The 19,998-nt window shown below is 46.2% G+C and overlaps 1 protein-coding gene and 1 long non-coding RNA gene across 7 annotated transcripts; one reads left to right on the top strand and one right to left on the bottom strand.

Annotated features, from left to right (window-relative positions):
• Window positions 1-1,916: 1,916 nt before the first annotated feature.
• On the bottom strand, window positions 1,917-3,008 carry LOC112494179. The gene is made up of 3 exons (XR_003059371.1): window positions 2,679-3,008; window positions 2,146-2,322; window positions 1,917-1,986 (listed from the first exon to the last, which is right to left on the bottom strand). It is a non-coding gene; the product is annotated as an uncharacterized LOC112494179 (long non-coding RNA).
• On the top strand, window positions 2,010-16,049 carry LOC107266880 (paired box protein Pax-6). Of its 6 annotated transcripts, XM_015737863.2 has the most exons (11): window positions 2,010-2,083; window positions 2,279-2,414; window positions 3,649-3,926; window positions 4,228-5,449; window positions 5,536-5,625; window positions 5,706-8,507; window positions 11,654-11,830; window positions 14,273-14,413; window positions 14,489-14,887; window positions 15,014-15,198; window positions 15,298-16,049. In XM_015737863.2, exons 6-11 carry the CDS (start codon window positions 8,057-8,059, stop codon window positions 15,850-15,852), a joined length of 1,908 nt encoding a protein of 635 aa, XP_015593349.1. In that variant the 5' UTR covers window positions 2,010-2,083; window positions 2,279-2,414; window positions 3,649-3,926; window positions 4,228-5,449; window positions 5,536-5,625; window positions 5,706-8,056; the 3' UTR covers window positions 15,853-16,049. The 6 variants fall into 6 exon arrangements, with proteins under 6 accessions (XP_015593349.1, XP_015593353.1, XP_015593352.1 ...); XM_015737867.2 differs by lacking the exon at window positions 4,228-5,449; XM_015737866.2 differs by having other exon boundaries at window positions 3,649-5,418.
• Window positions 16,050-19,998: the final 3,949 nt, after the last annotated feature.

Genomic DNA, 19,998 nt, shown 5'->3' with positions numbered 1-19,998 from the left:
ACTATATACTAGATATGTGTCTGCTATGCCACAGTGGATATTGCCTTAATGAATAAGTAAGTGATGAATTCAATACAGCTTGACACGTGAAACGGCACGATTTGCCAGGATAAACAAATTCTAATTCCAGTAACATTGGAATGTGATTTCTATACATACAAGAGCTGTAATTAATATATATTGTAGTCTGTTGACAAGTAAACTATTACTTTTGACAGATCGCAAACACTGTTATCTTTTAAGATAAGATAAGAATAGGATAGGATCGATGAAATATATGGTAAAATAAGAAAATATATGTCAGTGCTAAAACCGTGCACATGTAAACTTTGTGACATAGTTATTCATTATTAATGTAGAATAGTCGACTGGATATATATATATATATATACACATATATACATATATACATATATATATACGTATACATACATATAATGAATTTTCGTCTTCATCGTCTTTGAGTTGTCAAAAATACAGACTTTAATCGTGGATCCGATTTGTATAGCGTATTTTTATAGACTTACTACAGTTTTACATTTTACCATAATTTCTGTAGTAGGCGATCACAGCGCAGTACAGATTAATTTTAGAAATTGGTTCTTCAATAATTTCTTCAAAGGTGCCAGTTGAAGGTTGTGAAGGTGAAGTTGGTTTTATCGCAGAAGGCCAACCAGCCAAGCTAACTTCATTCGATACGCGCACACCGAACAGCGACGCATACAGTTTGTCATAAATCGTAAAAGATCCACAGAACTCTCTGACGTTGAAGCCATAAGAAGATGGCCCCTCCAAGATTTACTTGACTCATTAACAACCTCCAGGTGCTCAGAGCGTATATTATTAAATAATTAATCTCTTTTTCAGACTTCCCGGAAGCAAAGAATAATTATTCATCTCCTCGTCATCGGACCGATAGAACGGATCAATATATATTGATCGAGAGCTCAAGGAACACGCACGGATAAACGATAAAGGCCAAAGGATTGCCGTCCGTGTGATTTGATTGCTCCATCGCAGTCGTTAATTACTGACTGTTGTTGTCGACCATCATCAACGATTATACAAGCAGTCAGCAGTCGGTTGCGTACCGGGGCTGCTAGCTATATTCACGTATGGCAATTATCGTTTTCATGACAGTGAATTTTCAAGCCCGGCACTTTTATTGTCTTTCGTGTAAGCCTTCCTCCATATCGCCTTGCACTACGCGACACCGTGGAAAATACCTTAAGGTACCAGAGAGGGAAACGTGGCTGGAGCCATTGGCAAACGATAGAAATTCAATAGTCATCGCGACACTTTTGTCTACTCGAACAAATTCTCTTCTCTTTCATCGCTCAACGATCCTCGATGCTAAACTCACTCGCATCGTGCCAACCCGATCGCCATATCTCCGTAGCGTTAAACATCCAAGAAGCTAGCACTCCGTAAGAGGATTTTCCGTTTTTTCGTTTACGAATAATCCCATTAATTCGCGCGTGCAGACCAGCTTTCTCTACGAGCTAGCTGAGCGACACTGTTAGCCAATTTTACGAAGATCGAAAGCCATCGAATAACAGCAGGGCATTCGAACCGATCTGTCATTTCGTGCACGCATCGTGCAAACCGTAGCAATACGTGTTCCAGTAAGGGTAACGCGATGTTTACGTATACGTACCTATATAAAGTTGGTTAGTGACTATTCGCCTATATTCCAGTAACACACTAGAATATCGTACACGATGAAGCTATAGACAGGTGACAATGAATCCGTCGACACGAATCGATATTACGAATCGAGACTGTTCTTACGAGCTGCACTTCGCTTCGTACTGGATTCGCTAGGAGCGCTATTGTCCTTTTGCGGACACTTTAGGAACTAATGATCAGGAGCGGACATAGGCAAATCGTACACGGTTCGAAAGTTGGTTATTATAGACAGACTTTGTGCCACATCCGACATAGAAAGTCTTGAGTATCTGGATGGTGGAGTTGATTACGAATTTTCTGAAATTTAATAACTGTTTCAGGTATAATCAACGATCCTCGGCGCTGTTGGTGTTGGTGGTCGAAATTGTCTATGGATTTGTAGATACGTGAATAGGTAATATTTTACTCTAATATTATAGAGAAATCGTATATATACCTATACTCAATTATATTTACCTATCGACGATACCAACGCGTTCCGTGACACGTTAGGCCGTTGAGATAATAAAAGCACTGGATGTAAATCCCTTCGAAGTTCTTTACAGTTCTCTGTAATTCGAGGTTATACACGGAGCGTCGTTCGTTACAGGATTACATCAGGTATCCGAGCATCAAGCCGCACGACAACTGGAACTGGAACGAATGGAATCATTGGAACAGGAGAAAAAGAGTCACGAGAGATAAATCGGTGCGAAAGTATGAAAAACTCGAAGAAGGTAAACCAGGTATACGAGAGTGATACTTATACCGACGTGGACACGACTGTTGAAAAAAAAAGAACATAATCTCAATATAACAGATACGAATATTTGGCCTAATGGTGAATTCTAAAATGTCCAGTGGGTGTGCGATCGAATTTCCTAGTATAGGGGTAGTTGCGAACGCCCCCTTTAACCATGGGGTATGGTTGCTCGTGGTTAGGTACCCACGTACCATCGAACCGACATTACTGAATTGTCGCGTAGAGAACGGTGGGCAAGAATACGTACCCTATGGAACGATGGACGAGGTACGTATGGTTGGTTTTCTGGTTTACGGGCGTTTCAATCGGTTGGTGATACCCAATGAAAAGTAAGTCGACCCCACTCTCTTGGACATCGACACCACGCCCATCCGTGCAGGATCCGTGTCTTCGGGTTGTGCGGTTCTCGTATTATACCGGTAACCGTTCTATCGCCGTTCCGGTCCCCCTGGCGTATTCGGACTCTCTTGAAATCAATAGACCAATGGCTACTAGCACGCGTGCGCCTTCTCGCGTGACGGACATCATACCTACCGACCAACTACCAGCCGCTTTCTGGTGCAGGTATATACCCCACCTGGTCTATGCTACCGTCTTCCTGGGTATATCCACACCTATCTGAACCTTCCTACCACCCGCCTACCCTAATCTACCTACACACCCATTTACCTACCCGCCTAACTTCACTCTTCCCAGTACCTTCGTATACAAGGTAGAACCTTCATCGCTCCCACCGGGGCACAGGCACATTATCCCGTCTTCTGGGGCTACCCGAGGCAACCGCATGCGGATACGTGCGAGCAGCAATTTAGCCGATTCATTCCTGTCGCATGATTTATCATCAGCACCATTTCACTTCCACCTGCGAATATCGCCTCCGGACACGCACTCTGTGTACTCGCAGGAGGAATCGCCACGTCAATTTTATCCGGACCTTGTCATTGGCTGGGCTTCGTTGCTCTATGATTCTTTACCAACCACTCACCCATTGCATCCTGTAGAATCGTGACTTGGCTATCGGTTTGACCAGGTACCATTACTCCTTATGTAGAAATAGACGAAACTTGAAAATGCTCTTGGTATGCTTTTTCATATTTTCTGGTTTCAAATAAGTTATATTGAGAAATCAGACAAAAGGTACCTGAGTCTGTAAATACGTTGACTCGGGATACCGGTCGTTTAATTTTGTCCTAATTTAATATAATCTCGTCCAACAGGAAGGCACGAAAGTCAACTCGCAACTACGTAGCTCCTAGAGCCGTCATCCACAGGAAGTCGAGGCAAAACGTCAGAACTGGATGTTGGAATTGAAACGAGGACTGTCAGGATGCTGTATCTGCGGATGTGCGTGATCTCGCGGGGTCCATGGATTCTGGGTCAGTCGGTAAAGTCGGCCATAGAAACACTGGCAACGTTCCCGCAAGGAAGACACGCACCCGGTCCTCGTGGTATTCATCGGCAGATCGCGGTTTGGTCATTGACCAGCTGAAATTGGGTAATTAGAAATGGTGCCAATTGGATGAAATCGAAACGAAACATACGCCGAATGCATCTGCAGAGGCGCTAATCGAATCGTCTAAACATCCGTTTGACACATGACACGTGCACTGCGCTTTTTTTTTCCTTTGACGTGCAAACAGATCCACGTTGCTGATTGTTTGAGGATTCAAAGAAAAATCAATTAAAATAATAGAATTGTCTCTTTCGAAAAATATACATATAGTAGCAGCTATGCGTTATCAGTGAAATAAATCGCATTTCTCAGCGACAATTCTTCATATATAAAATCTTCACAGCTTCGGTTCACAGCCTACCGACTTGGGTACCTGTCAACATTGGACCATCCAACTGCCGTAAGCATATCGTATCCTTGCTACGAGAAACAAAAGGCATGACTGCTGGAGAAGGATTCTGCGCGGTGTCTACCAAAACGTTTCGACGTGCCAGTTAAGAAACGCTGCATCACTAAGAACGATTCTGTCTCGAAAGATTGATAGCGGATACGTAGATGATCGACGTTTCGTTCGGGACTGTCGAAAAGAAGAAGAAGAGGAATACTGGGATAGAGCGAGAGGAGGAGTGGGGAAGAGGGAATAAAAAAAAAAAAGATGAGAAAAAATATGAACAGTTTTCACGGCTCCCGTTTTTTACCGTCCCCTTCACGTGAAAGGAATACGAGCCTAGTCACGTATCTACCGTTTGGGTATACCTGTTTAATGGATAGTCGAGCAAATTAATAGGAACCTGTCCAATCGAAAGCACCCAATAGATTTCACCGCATCGTTAACCCATCGATTAATTAATTTCGTTATACGCACACTATGGCACGGCATCGAGTGGCCTTGACGGCTCTGAGTCGCGTAATTCTCCTGTGGGTATTACAGCATTAGCTGGTACTATTGTCAAGGTCATTCTTTTCAAAGAATGATTGATGCCTTGGCTATTCGACTGACATCCGATAACGACTATTGTTACACCTCAGGACTGAACCGTGGGAGCGGTTAATTCGATCGCTTAGGAGAAGTCATTGGTCACGTCAACTTGGGATTTTCGGCCCTCTAGGGTTTCGCATTTAGTTCATCTAGTTATGTATATCTGATTGTGAATATATGGCAGTCGATTATTCGTGGAACCTGAAATCTTACAAGAGAATGTCTTTATTGGGTAGACGGTTGATAAATTTTTGTGAAAAATTCGAATTTCAAATTTCGTCAAAACGATCGTGTGCTTGTTCCATTGAAATGCTGAAGTTCGTTGTAAACTTTTTTATACTTTTCGTCAACATTTATCCAGAACTTGAATACTTTTTGTTATACTAATGATAATGGATCGTTAATCTGTGTCTGAGACTCGTATACAGTGAAGAGGTATAAAAATATAGGCCGGAAAGGAAGACTATTTTCAGGCTGTTCCTTACTACTCTTTACGGTGAGAATCCGTGGATTAAAAAGATTCTCCAGACGGCTTCTGAATTGAAAAATTGATCGGTGACAGAATTCGAAAAATGAACTGTTATCGGTACGAATAATATGAATGATGCGAAATTAAGTATAAAGACAATTTTTTACTTCAACGATATTAAATCTATATAATATTTATTGCAGATTCCCAATAAACGGATACCAGGATTAAAATTAAGGACCAAGTAAATATTTTTCTCCGAGTATTTTCTATGGATAAAAAAGGTGCATAAGGTACGCGGTGACTTCGCCGCGTTTGAAACTAGGCGATATGCAAGCTTTTCTATTGATTTCCATGTTCTTTTATTTTCCAGCAAAACCGTCCTCGTCCACGTACATGCGTCAAGTCTTCCTGTACGTCTTAAACCAGAGAGATCTCAGCTCGCAAACAACCTCAGCGCATCGGCGAAGATCCAATTGTTAATAAGCTGCTTAAGGTTATTCAAGGCACCTGCACAAGCGATTCTACGCGCATCTGTGGTTACACGGCCAATCTAGACATTGCATTGTGGTCACGGTGCAGAAATAAATAGACCTAGTAATTAGTGGCAGTGTGTAGGATAAAATGCACGTTGCGCCGTTCATTTAAATGAGAAAACAAAAGTTCTACATTGAATGTGCCGTTCATGCACATTGTAAGGTGACTGGAAACGGATTACTTTGCCAGTCATATAGTAGGCAACGAAAGCTGTTTGCCACGAGGAAAACATAATGGCAAGCATGTACGCGATATATACAGAAAAACGATTATTGCTCCAACGTATCGAAGAGCGTCTACGGTGATAATAGCACAACAAATGGGAACGGTTTGTCCGATTGTGAGGCATTTGGTTGGACACGGAAAAAATAAGTAATTTCTATTACAAAGTATGCGATCGAATATGGTGAACAGACGAATGGTAAATTCAAAGCAGCCATTACAAAATGCGTAATCAGCCATTCCGTCAAATACACGTATACCGGGGGTTCTGCTTGGTTATTATTTATAACGTGACCGTCTCGTGCTACGGGGAAAACCGTGTGTTATCGAAAAGATCGATATTTCCCCGCTTTTTTACCTCCCTCTTACCGAACACCACCCAACGTGGCTGCGTATAAAATTTCTTCGTAGCTCTACAAGCATTATCAGGATACTTCTTACATAATTCTAATCCAAGGGTCCTTCCCGTTTCGTCTGTGCCTGTAATGTATTTCTCATATAAAAAGGTGGCTGACCCAAAGATAACAATCTGAGAATTGCCGATTGTTTTTATCGTTGGCAGTTAGTGCCCTGAATTTTGCAAGGGTAGTCGGTGGTATCTGCATGCGGAGGGGTAGTAAGGTGAAATACGGGTCCATTATGCATTGTGCCAGTGAAAAGAAAGGTGAATGAAATAAAAGTGAGCTGGTCCCGGCCGATAGGGGTAGGTAAGGATAGGGTGCAGCGAGGCTAAAGAGGACAAGAAAAAGTATGGAAACGCGAGTATCAGGGGTGGTTGGAAAAGTATCCAGGAGCGGAGAATAAGGTTCCTTGATAAGGAGGATAAAGAGACAGGGATAAAACAAGAGCCAGAGTCGAGGCGACTCGCGTGGATCGATGGGCGTCGACGAGGTCATCCAATTGGTCGATCGTATGGTAATGGTCGGTAGGCGTAAGGCGTAAGGCGTAGCATAAGAGAGTATATGCGCGGCCAGGGTGCGCAAGCTGGCCTTTACCCAGGTCTCTCCCCGAGAGTCCCCACCTGAGGCCGCGGCTTAATGCCAGCGAGCGTCGCCGAGTGCCTTAAATCTTGATCTCACCTTTAGAACACGGGCACGAACAGGTGGGGGCAAGGCAGTCTGGGCGCGCTTCGAACCACCGAACGGAAGCCAATCTGCTCGAATCCGGCGGAGCGCGAGCAGTTACGGTATACCTGAGAAGAAGACATAGGCGCCGCGGTGCTCTCGTTGCCGCCTGGACTAGCCTTGGCCCATCCAGAGACGTCGTCTGCCGGACCCCGACAACGAGCGAGCTAAGGTCTCTCAGTGGACTTTCGTATTGGCTGCGCGTGCGCCCTTATCGTCGGATTTTGCATACCGTGTGTCGAGTTCGCGTTACGTGTCGTTCATCATCGGCGATGGAGGCAAGACTGATCGACTCTGCGACTCGGATCTGCTGAACTGACAGCCAGGAGACCTTTTGCCGGGAAGAGGGACCAAGGAAGTGTGAGAAGGATCCTAGAAAAAAGGGAAGAAGACCGAGGCAGGCTACCGAGCAAGATCAGGAATAGGAGACAAGGGACCCAACTGGATCCTACCTGAGGAATACAAAAGCGAATCACCTGGATATTTTATGTGTCTCTTCTCCGGGCGTAAGTGCGAGTCTCGTAGCGGTACATGACGAAGAGCACAGAAGCGTCCGTGAGCTTAGCAAAAGTTCTCGAACCAAGGTACGTTCTTGGGTACACGTTCGAGGTAGCGACGGCGCACCGACGGATGCCAAAGGAGAAGCCGACGTAGCTGAAGAAGAAGGTGGTGGAGGTGGCGACGGTGCTGGAGGAGCCCTGGTGCTTCTGGTAGAGGAGGTGGTGGGCCAGTACGAAGAGCTAGAAGGGGAAATAGGGGAAGGCGAAGGTGGTACCGGTAGAGGTATAGTAAGTGCTAGCGAAGGTGGTCCGCCGGTAGTGCTAGTGGTGGTGGTGCGGTAATGATGATCGGCGGCGGTATCGCGACACCTCCAGGGACTGCCAAGCCGGTGATCAACGATATGGTGGTTGATAACATTGGCAGTGGCAGTGGAAGTGTCAGTGGCAGTGGCAGTGGAAGTGGTAGTGGCAGTCCTGCGACCGGTGCGACTCGTACGCCCACTAACAACAACAACAACAACAGTACCAGCAACAACAACAACAACGACAATCACAACGTCATAAGCAACACCACCACAGTCGGCGGGAAGTTATGCTGTCAGGAAGAGGAAGGACCTACCGGTGCTGGTGGGACCGTCACTCGTCCTTGGGAACCTCCTTCGCCGACGCTCAACCAACCCCAATCACGCTCACACCTTCTTCGAGTTCATCCCTCTCATCATCATTCCCATACGCCACATACGTCCCATCAGCACCATCAGATCAACGTACCACCCGCACCGCTCATCGATGGTTAGTCGATTCTGCATCTACCTATTACCAGTATATCGGTTTCTCACATACTCGATACGAACGCGTGTCTTTCTATGGGTTTCGTCGATCTTTGGATGGCACTTTTTTTTATAATTTATCAACCTGATAAGGAGAATCCAAAAGAGCGACGACACCCAATACGATTTTTATCGTTGACCCTAGTTCTATTATCTATAATGCTTTACCGTGTTACATGGATGGAAACTTGGTAGGTCTTTATATCCGTATGTATTACTTAAGGATTACACAGGGTTGTTAGCACTGACTCAAATTCCTTACAGCCCGAAGAATCAGATGGTCGAAGGCCGCACCTGTGAGCACATTTACACGTTGTAATATTAACCCTCGCTTTAAGTACCGATTATATCTGAAGTACCGTGGGTAGACTGAAATCGAGATGTACCGATTAGCACCCAGTAATCAGGGGACTTCTTACGTTCAGTCTGGACAATCCGACTATCGTTAATTGTATAGAGCTCGGTTAACCGATCGTCCGTTGAAAATCGCCGTGAACTTCGGTATCGCTTGGTCCCATTGAAAAAAAAAAAAAAAAGGCATTGTCAAGGAAGCGAGGCACGTTAAACGAGCGTGACAATGACGTTTCATGGTTCTCGAAGTGATGGAAGCCAAGGGGATCGCACATGTCGTCGCCTTTGGCGTCGGCGTCATCCTCATTCCTCGTCCACGTCTCACCCCCATCGCCCGGTGCAAGGATGCATCCAGCAGAAGAGCGACCTTTGAACTCTGTACAGTCATTTAGGCACGGATGAATAGTAACGAATCGCAGGGATTATTTAAAAAATTTGTTTATAATTTCCTAATCAATAACACGATTTTCCAAATTTTACAGATATTAAGGGTAACTTCGATACCGATTTTTTCGGAGCATCTTGGTATATCTTTAGATGAATCAGGATTGTTATCTGCAGTATTTCGGACACTCGGTATCTGCTTGTATATTATCATTCGTTGCTTTTTTTTTTTGAATTTCGAATAATCGATCCGGATCACAAAGGGGTTTGCGTATTTGGGGATTTTTCACCGGTTCGCGAACCATTACATGCACTGGAAACCAGTCATACTCGATCAAAACCGGTTCGGCACGTCGCGACGCCGCACGCTTCTTCTCTTGAAGCGACAGGAGGAACTTCTTTCTTTCCGCAAGAAGCGGTTACTTTCGTTTTCATGACTCCCGGCCACCATCGCTACCAGCCGATCCTATCTTGCACGGCTGCTACCGATAACCATCTTGACAGGGTGAACTGGCCTCGATCAGATCAACTATCACACAGATATAAAATCGTTACGAAACGTCGAGACACGCTTTGGATTCATCCTGATTTGAGGAAGAGACGAAGAGACGCAAAGAATGCCTTTAAATTTTATTTATTTCTTTTATCCCTCATGACCGCTTCCAATTCCGTCAACAGTCCTGCCTCCTTCTTAGACGTCGAGCGGGTTTTATCACTTTGCTCCGCAGCGACGATAAATCCTCTGTCGGTCGCCATGAGCGAAGCAAATTGACTACCGAAGGGATTGAAATACGCAAGTAGAGGTTACCGGCACAGTCTTTATACCGTAGCTGGATGTGATCCTGATGATGCTGATGACACTACCCAGACAACACGTACAGTCCAAAAGTCGTCTTTAAGACGTGTCATTCGACAGAGGTTCTTTTTTCTCCTTAGGCGTCCTAAAGATGACTTCAGGATTCCTGTGCTGTTTGAGCTCCATTGCATGTTGGGTACCAGCAATGAACTTTAGAGAGAATTAAGAAGAATTATTCTCAGATAAAAATGTATTATCACCGACAAGTCGTTTTTCCTGTATCCCCAGTGCATTAGAATCCCTATTAGAAATTTTACTTCGTAGGTTCAGGGTCTTGCCTAGACACCTACCAAACAATACTGAGGTAGGAGGACGTCGGGATCCTTCATTTGAAGAATGAAATATTCACTGAGAATCCTACTAAAAATCCTACTTGCTGCTTCCTTATCGTCTACTGTCTCCTGCTTGAATATAATTATAAAGAATAAGCATCCTTGTTTTGAACCAGGATAAATATATGTTCTATCAAGTGATACCAACTGCATTGTCACATGAAGGAACTTCCCAGGTAAAAACATATCGACGCTCTAATCAAAATCAGAGTGCAGACTTGTCACTTACAGTCAGAAAGATGCACTCGCGATTAACGTTCAATCCGTCTTGTCCGTTTCTCTCGTGCATTAACCTTTCACTTAGCTTGCGCGACTAACCCGCGTCTCATTATCATCTTTCCTCCGTAAACTCTGCATACGTACGACTGTACCGGGATCTCCGATTATTTATACGGTGGACAAGTTTATTGTCCTTCGTAAAGAACCAAATTCCGTTTTATACGCTGTATATCAAAAGTGCATTTAAATTGGCCGACAGCCAAGATTAAGGCGTTGTAAGCCTCTTTCCTCTCTTTCGCTCTCACTCCCTTTGTCATTGCCGTTCTTTTTTGTTTCCACCGATAACATGAAAACCTAACCTAGTCTGACCTGACCCAACCTAAACTCCGTCATCGGTAGTCCGCCTACCTATACTAACGTATATACTGTATACACGAACCGATAATCTCTCTCGTGTCTTCCAGACATTTGGCCGATTAGCACGGGCGAGTGGCTGCCGCGAGCAAGCCTATAAATCGCCGGAGCCACCGTTGAGCTCGTTGCAATTATCACGCCGTAAATAACGATTCGTCGTGACGACGAGTCGAGTAGCGACCAAGTGGATGGGAAATAAGAATGAGAGTAAAAGCGAGTAAAGTTAAACGGGGGAAGATTGAGTCGAATGAGACAGAGAGAAGGTGGGAGAAAGAGATCGAAAAACAAAAATTGTACCGCGTTAGCGATGCTCCCAGTGATAACATTCGAATTCCTGTAACACGAAGCACCTACGGACTCGAGGCAAATCAGCCACGGGGTCTTTTACATGTAGTCAGTAGTATTCGGATTGGACCTGTATGTCCCGTCAGGCTTGACCTAACCTAACTTATGACTGATTTAAGCTGAAATAAAGATAAATAAAATAATGTGTTATTATTTCGAATTCTCTTTATTCTTGACGTTCGTTTAATGCTAATTTTTCATCGGCAGGAGTTAGCTTGCAGAACTGCGCTGGCAGCCCGTTTGCTAGCGCTACAAATGGCGGCACCTCCAGGCAACGACTGCTGGAGATATCGCACGGGCTTGGAGCTTTGCGGCATTACAACGACCTGGCCAATCACGTGCTGTCGTTGAACCAGCAGGGTGCGGTGGTCACGAAGCTTTTGGGTGAGTAATTTTGGGGTTATCTTTATCGGGCGTACCTCGTGCTTCTCTGGTAGCGAAAGGGTGGTGGTTTTTGCTTTGAAAGAAATCAATTTACGTATTTATGAGAGCAAGTCAATCGCTAACGTATCCTTGATCCGTGCGACGTTCGAGGATCAAATGGTAATTGCGTCTTGATAATAATTGGGTTTATTGTCGGACACGATGCTTGCCACGTTGGGTGTAGATAATGGCGTGGCTCTACATTCCACTCTCTGGAAACTTTAGGCTCCTACGTTACAACCACTCCGTTAATGCTCTGGATATCGCGACTGGTACCTGTTCGGTGCCACTTTGACCATCACTGTTTTGGGAATTGATGAGAATTAGCTCCAGCCAAGTTAGGCACCGGCTGTTTTATCTTCATTGATGGCTCCCTCGTTTGGGCTAATTTGACCTAACAGTCCTACCAATATCGGAGATACGTAAATTTAATGTCGGGGAATGGAAACGTGCGAGAAGACGTTAAAGAATTTTTTGTACAATAATTATTGTGTTTTTTTTTTAATTGCAAGTAATCCTGGAAAGTTTGAAGTGAAAGATAATGAAATCGTATTCGTTGAATTTTAATACGGAACACGTGTAGTACGCGAATAAAACACAAAAATTGGGAATATTATAAAAATGCACAAAAATCGAGATAAAAGTTATCGAGCAAAGTGTTAAGGATGCACGAGCGTGAAAAGACCATCATCGTGTCATGTACGATCGTCTCACCTGGAGGAAATGAAATTTCACGGAGCACACCCGGAACAGCGAGGACTTCCGGGGAACACGAATAATCTCGGTAGCCCGGTTAAGCGGTAGCCAGCTCGAGCAGGTGTTTCGGCATGATTCGAGAAAAGGTAGCAAAAGGCGAGCAAGTTGCCGTTCGCTGAAAGTGGATTCCCTTAAGAGGCACCGTGGACAAAGTGGATACCAAGATGGTCGGTGGAGAGTCGAAGGTCGAGGTATATAAAATAAAAAAGAAAAATAAATAAAAGAAGAGAAAATTGTAAGACGGAGCAGAAAAGTGGAAACGAAGTGGCACAAGAATGAAATGAGAGAAAGAAGGTGAAGAAATAAAGAGAACGAGGTGCGGAGTGTACGCGAACTAAGTAATAAAAATGACGGGCTCGGTTGCAGTGGAGGTTGCACCGGGACTAAGGATATGTGGGTATCGGCTGCAGCGCTGACTGCCGTTGCAGGAACTTGGACGCATCAGGCTCGAGGATCGAGGAGTCCTGGTTGCTTCGCGGGCCGCCTCGCTCCTCGTTAACTTTACGAGCCGCTCGTAAAAATACCGTTCGACCGCGCGCTCGCCTCCCGGTAATGTCTTCATTTTAAAAATACTGACTCCTTAGCCTCACCCGGGTGAATATAACGCGCCGTAATAGTCAGCCAATTACTTAACGGCTGGGACAATTAATCCGGACGGGATTGGAGGGACGAATGCTGCGAGTGCTGCCATCTACGTAAGCACCTCGTTCGGTATATATCCTAAGCGTCCAGTTTTCATGAACTGTTTGGCTGTATCGTTCGCAGCGCCGTGCCACGAGCTTACCTTGGTAATGACTTCACCACGGAATAAGTAATACACATAGTGAGGACACTTCGTTCGTCAGATAACGAACTACACGTGGAGACTAACGTTCGCGGAGGCTACGATTAACCCCAAAAGTTAGGAAGGTCCAGTATGCCTAAGCTCGAACAGCGCGTAATCGCGTGCGTGTGATTTCTTTTATTAAATGCGTGTTCGAAATTTTATATGAAATACGAGCAAACAAAGGAAGACGAGAGTCGAAGTAAGGAATTTGCTCCAGGCATGGATACCTATTAGGTAGGTACATCGTTTATACTCGGCACGCACTTCACCCGTGGGAGCGCACGCGATATACCCTGTCGGCTTTAGGTTCATTATTGTTATTAATAATAGTACGTAACGACACATAATTGCTCAAGTCTGCCTGCGCCTCTGGTTTCCATTACTACGTGAATCTCACATCCTTCAGCGATGTACTGGACAAACAGGTGAGCCACTGTTCCCTCTTTCATGCGACGTCCCTCAGTCCTGGGAATTTTCGTTCGTGACCTTGCCGAAGACGTATTAGAAAAATGTCTACGCTAAGAAAATCCTTCACCTTAATTAATCTCAATGCGCCACCGCGTCGACAATGACCACTTCGTTGGGAAAAATCACGAAGTAGCTTTAGAAAGTAGTCGCAAGCTTACAGTGAAACCTGCATGAAGTTTGCATAGAACGTGCACGTCTTCGCGTCCTTGGGCCATTAGCTGACTTCGTGCCGGTTCACGATCCTCCTTCCATTCCTCTTGCATCTCTTGGTACCTTCTCTGCAGTTCAAAGAGCCTTTGACCCTGCGTCGTATTCTCCTCGTCATAACAATTGTCACGGGAACTCGGTTACAGGAACGCTACGTCCTCCTGGTCTGATTGGCGGTAGCAAACCAAAGGTAGCAACGCCCGCAGTCGTAGCCAAAATCGAGCAGTACAAACGTGAGAACCCAACGATCTTCGCCTGGGAGATAAGGGAGCGCCTTATATCGGAGGGTGAGCGTGTCTTTTGACCTAACGATTATTCAGAATGTTAAGGGATGACTTTCTTAACGAGGGTGGTTCCTATAGGCGTATGCAGCAACGCCACAGCACCGTCGGTCAGCAGTATCAACCGGATACTGAGGAATCGTGCGGCGGAGAGAGCAGCTGCGGAATTCGCCAGGGCGGCCGGATATGGATTATATGCGGCTGCTCCGCATCCTTATTTTAATTCCGCGCATCATCCCTCCTCGTCGCATCATCTACCGGCCGGATGGCCCGCTCCTGGTGGTCCTGGACATCCCTGGGTATTACCGCCGTTGCCAACAGGAATCTCCGGTGCCGCTTCTGCGCTTCTTCTTCCGCCGTCTCTCAGCCCTGGCACCGCTGCGGCCGCCGCTGCAGCTGCCGCGGCTTCCGCTAATATTACCGGCAGTCCCGAGCATGCTCTGCACGCTGCCGATGCTATTGCACGTGGATACTTGCACGGTAGGTTTATACGTAATTTCGATACTTGAAAAACGATCGACGCTTCCCCGTGGATCTAAGTGTATTTGACTATAGGGTGAGTCTGATGGGAAAGGCCTGTTTTGAAAATTTATAATTTATTGTCAGAAGCCGAAGGCGACGATGGGAGTCTGGACGGCTCGGAGCAGCCAAAGTTCCGTCGGAATCGCACGACCTTCAGTCCCGAACAGTTGGAGGAGCTCGAAAAGGAGTTCGAGAGATCGCACTATCCGTGCGTCTCCACCAGAGAGCGACTGGCCTCGAAGACGTCTCTGTCCGAAGCACGTGTTCAGGTAACTACTATAGCAATCCGACTATGAGGATGAGGCCCATGAGGCCCAGTAGTGCGCACTCTCACCGATCACCTTTCTAACGACCCTCGTGACTCTTAGGTTTGGTTTTCCAACAGACGGGCAAAGTGGCGGCGCCATCAGCGAATGAACCTTTTAAAGCGTTCGCCACCGCCGCCGCCGCCGCCGCCACCGCCGCAGCCGCAGCCGCTGCATTCCGCGTCCGCGAATTCCCTGGTGGATATAGGCTCCCGTACCACGAACTCCTCCTCCATAGGCGGAATGGGAGGCGAAAATAGTGCATTTCGCGCTGTCGTCACTGGCGCGACACCCCTCTTGGAAAGGGTCGATAGGATCGAGTCCATAACGCGTTCGCAAACGCTTCCCGAGAGAAAACCCAGTGCCTTCAGGATGATCAGTCAGCTCGTTGGGGACAGCTCCTCACCGAGTCCCACAGCGGCACCCACGTCGAGAACGGGGCCTGGTCTCGGTCAAAGACCTGGGACGGATTCTAGGATGGAACTCGAATCCGTCGACGACGAGGACGAGGAGATCGACGTTCAGGATTCGGATCAGGATGCACCCTCGCCGCCCGCAGCATGGAGAGATCACTGGACTGATCAGCAACCCTTGGAACTCACCAAACACGACCGCTGAGCACAAAGGCCTTCTGGACCCACTGTCGTCTGTACATACTGTGGATGATCTTGTGAATTACTCTAACGTCAATGACGATGATATGGATGATCATGAATTATCATGCTGTGTATTATTGCCGTCTGGCATCTACTTTATGGCTATTATAATATTAGTACCTACTAAAGCTACTACTGTTACTATTGCTATTACTATTACGACTACTGTTTCTATTACCAGTACTATTGTCCTATAGTTCTATTACCTATCACTACCTACCGATAATCAATGTTATGCGTCACTGTAATAAGTAGTCCGAGGAGTCTCAGTGCTCGCCAGATCCTTCTCCATCCTGGTACACGTTGTATTCCATGCAAGGGAGACTACTTCGAGAACACGTTCGATATCCATCAATTCACAAAGTTACTTTTGTACAATTACTTGTAGCTGTTCCATTGATTACTGGCTGGACCATTTTTTTTTAACTAAAATCTAGAATTCTTAACTTTGTACAGGATGACGAGGTGTACGTGCATCCTCGTTACACTCGTTGGTCTGAAGGTTCTCGATACCGTCTCATCCTTGTCATTTTTTTACCTACCTGAAAGAGAGCCAGATGCGCGTCTATTTATCAATGAGAAACGTTTAATGAAACTCATTCGGAACTAGTCCCTTAGCAGAAGCACTAGAGAGTAGCACTATACTAGTAGGTATAAGATACACAATTAATGTAGGTAGGTACGTACCAATAGGTACTTCTGTACGATGTCCTGTTAAAACTTTTAATTTAAATGAATCGTTTGTAAATATCCACCATATATCGCATGACTTTCGGATGATCCCCAACACAAAATCACGCACGTCCACGCAGCGTTATCGTTATACCCAGAGAAAGAAGAGAGACCAGATATACGTAGGTATATAAAGCTAGTCGAATCAAATGGCTGGTCGATCGACATTACCTTTCCACAACGTCCAGAACACGCTTTAAAACTGGTTCCCGAGAGACTCCCGTTTTCTCACGATATCCATGTCCTCTCCCAGCGTGTACAGCGCCTTCGCCACTGGCGCAAGATAAAAGATCCCGTGGTCCATGAAAACTGTGAAGGACAAGCGAAGAATAAGAGAAGGAAAGCTAGAATGCAGAAAGACAGAAGCAAACGGACGCAGTGGTAACGACAAGACTCTCTCTTTCTCTCTCTCTCTCTCTCTCGGAGTATAATCGAGGCACTCTCGAGGGTGTGCTTTCGAAGGGTTGACTCGAAGACAGAGAAGTAGACCGCGAGCTTGAAATTTATGTAGTCTCCCTCCAGCTAAAAAGGGGTGGACAGAGAGAGAGAGAGAGAGAGAGAGAGATCGACCGCATCGTAATGCGAACAAACTTGCCAAAGGCATTAACACCGGTGGTGGGTGAGTGGTCTCTCGTCGGCACTCCCACTTACAAAAGAAAGAAGCACCCTGGAAACGGCAACAGTCCTGAACAAGGAGAACAAGGAGCAGGGATCCATGTGAGAAAGGAGAAAGAAGAAGAAGAAGAAGAAGGTGGTCGAGAAGTGGAAGAAAAGAAGAGAAGAATAAGAAGAGGGCTCGGTGGAAGATCGGAGCATGAGGCAAGAAGAAAGGTAAAGGGACTAAGCAAGTCAGCCAGCCGGCGGGGTAGAACAACTCGGGCAGGCAGGGCAAGGCAGTCAGGCGCGAGAACGAGAACGTAACAATTACTATCTGAGACCGATCGGCGCGGAAAGATTAACGATCTTACTCTTACCGGCACGTCGGGTGCCTCAGCGCGATTGCTCACGGGACGCGGGCTACATTAAAGTCACCTCCTCCTTTCTCAATGAGATATGGCTCCGCGAGATGCGGCTACCCTTTCTCTTCTTATGCGGACCCCCGATCATTCTTCTCTTGCCACTTCTTTTTATCTGTCTCTCGTTTTTTCCCCTCTTATTGCTCCTACCGATTTACCGACATTACCGGGAAACGTATGTATGATGGGTATCGCGTACCGCTTCCGTGGACTACCGAGGACTCTCAATGGAATTTACATGCTTGGACTCTTTCTTCTTCACGCAAGCACGCGCATACGCACTTATACCCACCGTGGGGGTATATCTTTTTCCTCGTCTTCATTATATCTATATCTTTTTTTCATTCCTTTTATATATATATATATATATATGTATACCAACACCCACGTGCAACTTACTCTCCGGTGCGCCGCTGCTCCTCCAGGGTATATACGAGGGACTATTAGCACGCTGCCTGGGGGAGACAGAGTCGTTATCCTGAGCAGCGTGTTTGAGAATACCCTAGAAGGGTGCTGACATCGATGACGTGTTAGTCCTGTTAGTGACGGGTATGGTAGTGAGCAGCAGCAGGGGCGCCGCTGCGGCTATCTTGGGATACGTGCAAAGTATGAATGCGTGAAAATCCGTGGTGATGGTGGATATAGGTAGGTAGCAAGGTAACACGGGACAGGTATGCGAATACGTAGCAGCTCGAGGGTGTAGAGCGCGGGTGTAGGGAGTTGCGATAGGCAGTGCGTAGGAATGTACTTGGAAGCCGAGCTGGACAAGAGGTGGTACAGGAACGGGAGGCGGCGGACACGGATCGAACTAACATAAGACAGAAAAGAAGAGGGTGACAAGTTAGTCAAGGGCTGGAATTGGATAAGGTTGGAGCGAGACGGAGCAGGAGGGAAGAGTGAAGGAGACGTTAAAGAGAGGAAGAGAGAGGGAGAGAGAAGTGTGTATCTATAGAGAGCAAAAGAGCGAATAGGAGAGCGAACGAGTGAGAGAGTGCCGCGGATGGCAATAACGCGCGGCGATCGTGAATTAGTGGCGTCTTTGACTGCGCGCAGGAGAAAGGAGTGCCCGATGATTTCTCGCCCAATTAGAGTCGACCGGGCTATAAACTTCTCCCCGGATAAGATAGGGTCCTGCCCTGTGTTCTGTCCCGTCTGTCCCTGGTCCCCGTAATGTCCCCAGCCATCGGGCTCCGGAAGCTTTCCAGGTCACTTATAAGCGACGACGAAGCCGTGCTATAAGGTACCTGAGCATTCGAACGTGGCTAATTGGCTCGTCCCGGTACTTCTCTTCATCCGAGTCTTCATCCCCTTCTATCTAACCTTCTTCATTTCATTTGGTGGCTACTGGGGATAGAGGCGCTCTGGGTCCGGCTGGCACGAAGACTTGGTATCCTTATGCTGGAGTTCTGAGTGCGCCGTGCGAGGTAGAGGCTGGAGAAATAATTGATAGATGTGAAAAAAATGGTAAAAATATTCAACGGATACTATTGAGACGTTAATTCTGTATATCTGCTGGTGGTTATAGAGACATCAGGCAACGTAGTGCCTGAGCACTGGAGTAATGGCGCAGAAGCCAACTCCTACTGCTATACCAACTCGGGCTGAAATGAGCCGACTAGAGGATGGTGTCGACGTGATGTACAGCGACAGGGTCGATAGCGTTACAAGAGCTACTAACCCTTCTCCCTCGGCTCCAGGTCGGTCCTTGGGGCCGTTAGCGGGTCCCCGAGTCGGACGCATCGGCCTGTAAAGCACGGACCCGCGTATACCTATACGTGGGTACCTAGAGAGCCTGCAGACACACACTGGACTCAGGTGCCACGGAGGTAGACTATCGGACCACTAACTTATTATCGGGAACCGCCATTAGCATGTTTATAGGAGTGACTGGCGACATGCATACCCGTGCCGCGTCCGAGAGCTCGTTTGTTATATTTACGATCAATTATTACGGCTCCTCTCTCGCTTCTACAGCTCCTCGCTCTCTCGTACCTTTTTTTTTTCTTTGACTCCTTATATATATAAATGTACTCTCTCTCTCTCTCTCTTAATCTATCTCTTTAACACTCGCCCTCCTACCAGATCGACTATGCTTATTATAATCGTCGACTTGATCTCCCTCTTCTTATTATTATTTCTTAAAACTGTTACGGAACGCATAAAACCTTCATTGGACTTAAGTGGACCGATCTTCCATGGTCAACCGTTGACCATCTCGAATACCGGGGCGATACCTTCCAATCGATCCCGCCGATACTTTTAGTCCCTTCGACTGATCGTCCTCATTGTTCAGAGTCCAAATAAAGTCTTTAATGGGTCCCAGCAGCGAGTATCTTCATAAATTCTTATTCTCTTTCGAT

Source organism: Cephus cinctus, unplaced genomic scaffold (genome assembly GCF_000341935.2).
Source record: "Cephus cinctus unplaced genomic scaffold, Ccin1 Ccin1_scaffold0330, whole genome shotgun sequence".
Lineage (NCBI taxonomy): Eukaryota > Metazoa > Arthropoda > Insecta > Hymenoptera > Cephidae > Cephus > Cephus cinctus.
This window is presented reverse-complemented; position numbering and strand designations above follow the sequence as displayed.

Coding starts and splice junctions, on each gene's coding strand:
- LOC107266880 (XM_015737867.2), top strand. CDS start 8,057: ATGATGATCGGCGGCGGTATCGCGACACCTCCAGGGACTGCCAAGCCG. Junction 8,508..11,653: donor ACCCGCACCGCTCATCGATG/GTTAGTCGATTC, acceptor TTTCATCGGCAG/GAGTTAGCTTGCAGAACTGC. Junction 14,888..15,013: donor TGCACGTGGATACTTGCACG/GTAGGTTTATAC, acceptor ATTTATTGTCAG/AAGCCGAAGGCGACGATGGG.